Source organism: Seriola lalandi, unplaced genomic scaffold, assembly GCF_002814215.2.
Source record: "Seriola lalandi dorsalis isolate HSWRI2012SDOR001 ecotype SW California unplaced genomic scaffold, Sedor1 jcf7180002054655, whole genome shotgun sequence".
Taxonomy (NCBI): Eukaryota; Metazoa; Chordata; class Actinopteri; order Carangiformes; family Carangidae; genus Seriola; species Seriola lalandi.
The window spans coordinates 304,653-313,025 of NW_019525208.1; the positions used below are offsets into that span (position 1 = coordinate 304,653).

Genomic DNA, 8,373 nt, shown 5'->3' on the forward strand with positions numbered 1-8,373 from the left:
CCACATAATACATGATGGAGGGATGTGACATTGTTTTATATCAGAGTCTTTTATATCAAGACATTTCTCAGAAGCAGAATATGATCAGGGTGACTTTTGAACACTGGAAATAAATCATGTACTCATCCCGGCAGTAGCCCCCGTGGCACTCAAAATTTCCCTGGAATTTTCTAGTTATTATTATTATTATTATTATTATTATTATTATTATTATATATATTTTTGTTACTTTTAAAAGCCTGTAGCTTATCATTATCATTACTATTATTTCACAATCCATTACATTGTGTTTATAATCTGTCTAATAACAAGAGAAGCATATTGTTCGTTCTGTGTTTCTATTGTGATTGTTTTGTTTTAAGCTGTGTTTTTGCTATATTTGGCAGCTAATCTATAAGAAATGACATACGGCCATGGCTAGGCTATACATGTCATGATTGTTTGTACTGTGATTATCTTGTGCTGCTATAAAACTCAAATAAAGATATTGTGGAAAAAAAAAAATAGATAAAAGTACGATTAAAAAAACAAAACGATGATTAAAAAACACGATTTATAAAAGAAAAAAAAGAATTAAAAAAGACAATAATGATGATTCCAGTTTGATCATGATCTCATCTGTTTGTTTGTTTTCAGGTTGTCTGCAGCTTTCATCCGTGTCTCCATCTCAAAGAGCAGCACAGCATCTTCAGTTCTCACTGAGGTCCTCAGAGAACTGGACAGACAGGTAGAAACCAGGAAGTATGAGAACAGACGTGAAGTTTAGACCAGAAAGCTGTAAAGACCTCCTCAATGAAAATCCAGTGTTTAACCTTGTTAATGTCCATATGATGTTGTTATATAATACAGACATATGATGATGAAATCATCATTAACACCATGATTGAGTCTTTCCACCTTGACCTGCAGTGAACCAACGACAGTCTCACAGAAACAGATTCAGACAGCCAGGGTGTCATACGTCACAGACCTCTGGAACCAATCCTGTCAACTTGTGGGGATGGGGGGCGGGGCTAAATACACCTGAAACCTTGTCAGTACAGAGAGAGAGAGTTAGCAGTAGCACAACCGATAACACTGTGTCAGTCACTGCCAGTTACAAGCTAACAAACAATATAAACAGAGAAAAGATGCTAACTACGCTAACAGTTCAGAAGAGATGCTAACTGTGTTAACCATCATGAAAAGATGATAAGTACGCTAACCAATCGGAAAAGATTTGAACTATGCTAACTGTTATGAAAATATGCTAACTGTGCTAACTGATTGGATAAGATGCTAACTGTGTTAACCATCCTGAAAAGATGATAACTACGCTAACCATTCTGAAAAGATAACTGTGCTAACTGCACTGAAAAGGTGCTAACCATTCTATAAAGATGCTAACTATGCTAACTGCTCTGATCCGTCTGCTAGTCTCTGGTTCTGGTCTTAACAGACTCCTCATGTGAGTCTGGGTCTGAGTCTCTCCGATGTTTCCTCCTCTAAACATCTTGATACTCTCTGCTCTTTCACCTGTCCACCTGGAGCAAGCAGGTGGTGGGCGGGGCTCAAGGCCTGATCTAGGTTTCTGAGTCAGGAAGTAAGACGAGATGTGAAACTAAGTATGAATCACAGCAGAGGATTTTAAAACACGTCAGGAAGAAGTTTGAATATAAAAGGTGGAACCTGCTGGAGGCGTAAACAGTAGCTGCAGAAGTTTTAATTAATGAATTAAATGAAAGTATTAATGAGTTGTTAATGATGATGTTTCAGGAGGACGTGTCCAGCTTCAGTTTGATGGAGATCTGGATGAGCAGCAAGCAAGGTGAGCTCAACCACGAAAACACCAGCGTAACCCTTTAAATCCACACAGCTGATTGTCCTCCTCATCTTTGTGACATCACATCATCACGTGATAATAAAGAAAAGTGACCAATCCTAGCAGCAGGTGACACAACAGAGTGAAGACTGAGTCTGTGTCACATCAGCATCCCATAATTTACCCACAGGCCAGTTACAGACTGTAAATAGTTCAAAGGTCAAAGGTGCAGCAGGTCAGAGGTCATGACCTTTGTGTTTGTGTCCCTCAGTGCAGAGACAGATGCTGACGCCTCAGGAGAAGGTTCTGGACAAACTGCAGGAGATCAGGAAGGTGAGCGACAGAACCTCCTCACACTGTGTGTGTGTGTGTGTGTGTGTGTGTGTGTGTGTTTGTGTGTGTCCATATTAAATGAGTCCTCTGTTGTGCATTATTTCCCAGCTGTCTTTGCGTCAGATGAATCAGACGCGTTTCTACGTTGTGGAGAACAGGAAGTGGGCGGTGCAGGTGAGCCTGCTGATTGGAGGGCTGCCCCCCCTGCTGACCAGAGAGGAGTACGCCCATCTGATCCAGGAACACCTGACCATCAAGAGTGAGTCAGTCCTGGACCAAATATATTCATTATTCATTTATTCACATGTTCACAGGCTCATGGTTTTCATCAGGTTTGATAAAGTGTAAGTGAGTCTTTGAGTATAAACACATATATATATATATATATATATATATATATATATATATATATATACTGTATATGTTTGTGTGTCAGGATGAACCTCTTCACTTCCAGTCTCTAACCCCTCCCCCCTCTGTTTCTCTCTCTGTCTCCTCAGGTCATCTGGTCAACATCAGCCACTACTACCCCAGTCAAGGTGAGAAACGGTTGTCATGGAAACCGCCCTGATTTTAAGGTTATGTGCACTGCAGAGATAAAAATCTATCTCTCTATCATGATGTCATCCTTCCGTGTGTGTGTGTGTGTGTTGTGTTCAGGTGCGGTGGGGTTGCAGATCTCGTGTTTCTCTGAAGCAGAGAGGATCTACATGTTGGCTAAAGACACATCTGTCAACAGCAAGATGCTTACGTCCCTCGTCATCCCAGAGATCATGGTAACACACACACACACACACACACACACACACACACACACCTTTAACAAGACTATTTACATTTGTAATTACTGTAGTTTAATTTTTATTTGATGTCAAACATGTGTCCCCACTTGTCCACATAAAGACACATGGATCATCTGTTAAAACACGCAACACATACACTGCTTCTAGTTTAGTTAGTTTCTTTAGTTTAGTTAGTTATTTCAGTTCATTTCTTTAGTTAGTTTCTTAGTTGTTGACATGAAGCAGCTGCTACAGTTTCACCTGTTAAAGATCTTTTTCCTCATCATTCAGACTTTCTTCAGATTATTAATGTTCCAGATGTTCATCATTATATTAAAAGTAAACATGTGTCTGTCTCTTTCTTCTGTGTCCGGTGTTTTTCCGTCTGTGTCCAGGGGACACATCAGATGAGCACATAACTTCACTCCATCCTCTGACATTAACTGTTGTCTCTGTCTCTCAGCTCAACAGTCTGGGAGAAGACGTCTGTCCCCTGCTGGTCTTCGTCAACCCAAAGAGCGGAGGACTGAAGGGACGCGAGCTCCTCTACAGCTTCAGGAAGCTGCTGAACCCTCACCAGGTCTTTGACATCTCCAACGGAGGTCCGCTGGCTGGGTGAGAGACACTGAGGGGACGGACTGAGAGTCCTCAGTCAGAGTAGAGGATAAATGACTGAGTGTGTCATGTGATCACAGACCAGGTATTAGACTGTTACAGAAACTGCAGGGACAAACTTTTTTTATCTACAAATTTGTTTCTCTAAAGGATCATTTTTATTTTTTTTTAACAACATTTAATTTAATTTAATGGTTAATTCTCTTTTTGTAGTTGATGAGTTCTTGGTTTCATTACATTTGTTTTGGTTAAAAATCACCAAATCAAAAATTCATACATAAGAAAATAACATCAAACTACAGGTAAGTTATTTTTTCTAATCCATTAGACAGAGGCCAGAACATGATCAAAGGCTAATTTGATTAATTAATAATGATTAATACTTTGTTCACGTGTCCACAGTCACAGATCATACGTTTGACTGTTTCACTGAACTGGTTATTCTTCTTCATATCACATCGTATGTCGATATTTCAGAGGTCTGTGAAGAAAACAACAGAAACTTTGGAACTTCCTGTCTGATTTTTTTCAAGATTAAAGCTCTCAGTAGCTTTAAATAAAGCTTTGCTGCAAAAAACTTTCTTTTATTTCATAGGTGATTCTGTGGGTAACTGTTGCCATGACAGACAGACATTTGTTTGTTTTGGATCTATTTTAGCAGCAGGCGCTGAGCACTGAGTGTTAGTGTCATTCACTCTCTACATGGATTGAAGTGCAGACAAGCTCATGTCTGATCTGCAGGGTTTGCAGACTGTAGAACATGTTCACATCGATAATCAACTCCTGACCTTAAAGCTCGGATCAATAATGTGTTTCAGAGCTGTTGTTTCACACCTCTGATGTACAACTCATTGATTAATTAGCTGTTTTCTGATTGGTTAATCCTTCCATCCAACCATTTTCTGCTGTTGTGCGTAATGATTAATTAATATTATTAGGATTTCTTGTCACAGTCACGTGATATGATCAAGAACTCACCTTTAGACTCTGTCAGGTGTGATGTTGAAACAGGTATTAAATGTAATATTTAATTTACATGTTGTACACTGTCACCTGTGAAAATCAATCAACACTCATCTCAGTCAAAATGTCTCTTCTTCTGTGGTGCAGCCTCCACACCTTCAGGCAGGTCCCCAGGTTCCGGGTTCTGGTCTGCGGGGGTGACGGGACAGTGGGCTGGGTGCTGGGAGTACTGGAGGCTGTCCGACACAAACTGGTCTGTCGTGAGCCGCCCATCGGCATCGTCCCTCTGGGAACAGGTGAGACGCACACCGCCGGAGTTTTAACCTCATGTTTCAGTCGACAGGTGCTAAAGTCCCCATCTCCTCAGGTAACGACCTGGCTCGGATCCTGCGCTGGGGGCCGGGTTACAGCGGCGAGGACCCCCACCACATCCTGGTGTCTGTGGACGAAGCGGATGAGGTCCTGATGGACCGATGGACCATCCTGCTGGATGCCCAGGACATGTCTGAGGACGGCAAGGACAACGGCTTCCTGGAGCCGCCAAAGGTGTGGTCCAGTCTGGTGCCGGTCCTGCAGGACCACCTTCCTCCTCACCGTTAGGGCTCTGAGTGTGAGAGCAGGTTGTTTCCTGTGATGTCACTCATGATAAACAGATTTACATTCTAAGTTCATATATCTGCAGGGCCTTTTTTTCTCGACACAATCACAACCAGCGCTCTGTTTCAATAAACCTTAATATATCATTAATATTATTAATTATTATATTAATAAAGTGTTTTTTAACATCATCATTTGGTTTTTCCAATATGTCCTTCCAAAATAAAGTGACATTTAATAAACACTCTAAGTAGCTTTGAAAATAAATGTGTTCCCTAACAAAACATTTCAATAAGTATTATTTCTCTATGTAACATCACCTAATCTGCAGGTTCTTTGACAAACATCTCATTGACACTCGTGGCTACATTTACACACACACACACACGTGTGAATAAAAGTGCAACAATAATCCTCCGTTATACTGATGCACAAATATAAAACAAAACATTAAGAGAAAACATCACAGTAATAAAAGGATTCAATAAAAAACAGAAACACTTCAGCAGAAGATGGAGAGAGTCATGTTCTCCTCTCAGGTTTACAGTGTGTTGCAGCGATGTGCACGTAGTTCAGTTACTTCTCCATCAGCATCAGCCCTGTGCAGGTGTGTAGATGTGCAGATGTTTAAATGTGCAGGTGTATAAACGTGTGGGTGTGTTAACCTGTGCAGGTGTGTGCCGAGAGAGTCACATGGTCTCCCTGTACCTGTGAATGTGATCGTCTCTGTCTCGACTGTTTCTGTCTCAGATCGTTCAGATGAACAACTACTTTGGTCTGGGCATCGACGCTGAGCTCAGCCTGGACTTCCACCTGGCCCGAGAGGACGAGCCGGACAAATTCACCAGCAGGTAAGTTTACTGTGGTCCACTTCATGTTTCTGCATGTAAAGACCACGTTTCCCATCAGCCCCTCTGCTTCCCGCCCCTCCCTACAGGTTCCATAACAAAGGAGTGTACGTGAAGGTCGGACTGCAGAAGATCAGTTACACCAGGAGTCTCCACAAAGAGCTGCAGCTACAGGTGGACACACACAACGTCCCCCTGCCCAACATAGAGGGGCTGATCTTCCTTAATATACCCAGGTAACACACACACACACACACACACACACACACACACACACACACACACACACACAAATCTCATGGTACAGGAAAAGTCTTCACATTCATCCTTTATGTGTGTGTGTGTGTGTGTGTGTGTGTGTGTGTGTTTAGCTGGGGTTCAGGTGCTGATCTCTGGGGGTCAGAGGTCGACGGTCGCTATGGGAAACCGAGCATTGATGATGGTTTGCTGGAGGTGGTCGGGGTCACTGGAGTCGTCCACATGGTGAGACAAGTCTTCATTTTGGTTCATTCATTTTAATCTATTAATACAAATATTATAAAAATGTATGAGGTGTCCACAGCGACACTCAATAAACAAATATATACAAACACACTTTTACCTACAGTATAAAAAGGGAGGAAACTAAAAGCCTCCTTACAACTCAAGGCAGAATAAACAGTTGGTTAAAGAAACACTAGAATCATCTCCTCATGGTCGTATCCCTCCGCCACTCAGACTAGTTCCAGGTTACATCCTGTTAATCCTGAGTCAGAGAAAATATTAAGCGTTTGTGTTAAATTTTTTTAACAGAACTTCTCCCTATGTAGTTGAAGAAGTTGGGAGTGATTTCATACACAGCCTTTGAGTCTAAGTGAATGTTTGAAGAGCTCTCGAGGTATCGCGTTCACAAGGTCAAAATCATGTTTTGTGAGGTCACACTGACCTTGACCTCTGACCTTTGACCACCAAAATGTAATCAGTTGATCCTTGAGTCCAAGTGAATGTTTTTATCAAATTTGAAGAAGTTCTGTCAAGACATTACTGAGATATCGAATCCATTTGAATAAGATGGACGGAGGACCTGAAAACAAAATGGCTGCTCTGACTGTCGCCGGGCGGAGGAATTAAAACAAGAGGTGGAAATAAGAAAATATATATATATGTGTGTGTGTGTGTGCATGCAGGGCCAGGTGCAGAGTGGCCTCCGATCTGGGATTCGTATTGCTCAAGGGAACTACATCAGGCTGACAGTAAGTAAACCCATACCTGTCCAGGTGGACGGAGAACCGTGGATCCAACCGCCGGGACACATCATCATCTCTGCTGCCGGACCAAAGGTTCGTCTTCTGTCTCTGTCTCTCTGTCTGTTTATTCCTTCATTAGGGATGATGTTGTTAGGATCAATACCAGTTCGAATTAATCTCTTCATTGATTGGTTATGTGTTGAAGCAACAGTCAGGTGTCCATATGAACTGAGACAGGTGTTTCTTCTGTAACCATCCTGCTGCTCACACTTCAGATCCCTTCATAATGTCTTCCCGTGGTTTACCTGTAGTTAGGTATACTCTCTTTGTTTCTGTGGTTTGTCGCCGTGTGTGATATTCTTGTGATTTTGTTTGTGAACCGGTTTGTTCTACTCGCTGTGTTCTACTCTGTTTTCTACTCTGATGTATGTGTGTTCTACTCTCTGTGATCTACTCTCTGTGATCTACTCTCTGTGATCTACTCTCTGTGATCTACTCTCTGTGTTCTACTCTCTGTGTTCTACTCTCTGTGATCTACTCTGTGTTCTACTCTCTGTCTTCCACTCTGATCTACTCTCTGTGATCTACTCTCTGTGATCTACTCTCTGTGATCTACTCTGTGTTCTACTCTCTGTGTTCTACTCTCTGTGTTCTACTCTCTGTGATCTACTCTGTTTTCTACTCCTGATCTACTATGTGTGATCTACTCTCTGTGATCTACTCTCTGTGTTCTACTCTCTGTGTTCTACTCTCTGTGTTCTACTCTCTGTGATCTACTCTCTGTGTTCTACTCTCTGTGATCTACTCTCTGTGATCTACTCTGTTTTCTACCCTGATCTACTCTGTGCGATCTACTCTCTGTGTTTTACTCTCTGTGTTTTACTCTCTGTGATCTACTCTGTTTTCTACCCTGATCTACTATGTGTGATCTACTCTCTGTGATCTACTCTCTGTGTTTTACTCTCTGTGATCTACTCTGTTTTCTACCCTGATCTACTATGTGTGATCTACTCTCTGTGATCTACTCTCTGTGTGATCTACTCTCTGTGATCTACTCTGTGTTTTCTACCCTGATCTACTATGTGTGTTCTACTCTGTGCGATCTACTCTGTGTGATCTACTCTGTGTTTTACTCTCTGTGATCTACTCTGTGCAATCTACTCTCTGTGATCTACTCTCTGTGTGATCTACTCTATGCAATCTACTCT

General features: G+C 41.7%; 1 protein-coding gene across 1 annotated transcript in view; it reads left to right on the top strand.

The window, feature by feature from the left end:
* Positions 1–8,373, top strand: part of dgkq (diacylglycerol kinase theta) — a 30,505-nt gene that overhangs the window by 15,068 nt on the left and 7,064 nt on the right. The window contains exons 10-22 of the mRNA XM_023420675.2: positions 637–727; positions 1,756–1,807; positions 2,073–2,134; positions 2,243–2,393; positions 2,635–2,673; positions 2,795–2,910; positions 3,380–3,531; positions 4,642–4,790; positions 4,862–5,040; positions 5,842–5,942; positions 6,029–6,175; positions 6,311–6,422; positions 7,106–7,258. Of these exons, the coding sequence (XP_023276443.1) occupies positions 637–727; positions 1,756–1,807; positions 2,073–2,134; positions 2,243–2,393; positions 2,635–2,673; positions 2,795–2,910; positions 3,380–3,531; positions 4,642–4,790; positions 4,862–5,040; positions 5,842–5,942; positions 6,029–6,175; positions 6,311–6,422; positions 7,106–7,258 (1,504 nt within the window). The remainder of the gene's footprint in view (positions 1–636; positions 728–1,755; positions 1,808–2,072; positions 2,135–2,242; positions 2,394–2,634; positions 2,674–2,794; positions 2,911–3,379; positions 3,532–4,641; positions 4,791–4,861; positions 5,041–5,841; positions 5,943–6,028; positions 6,176–6,310; positions 6,423–7,105; positions 7,259–8,373) is intronic.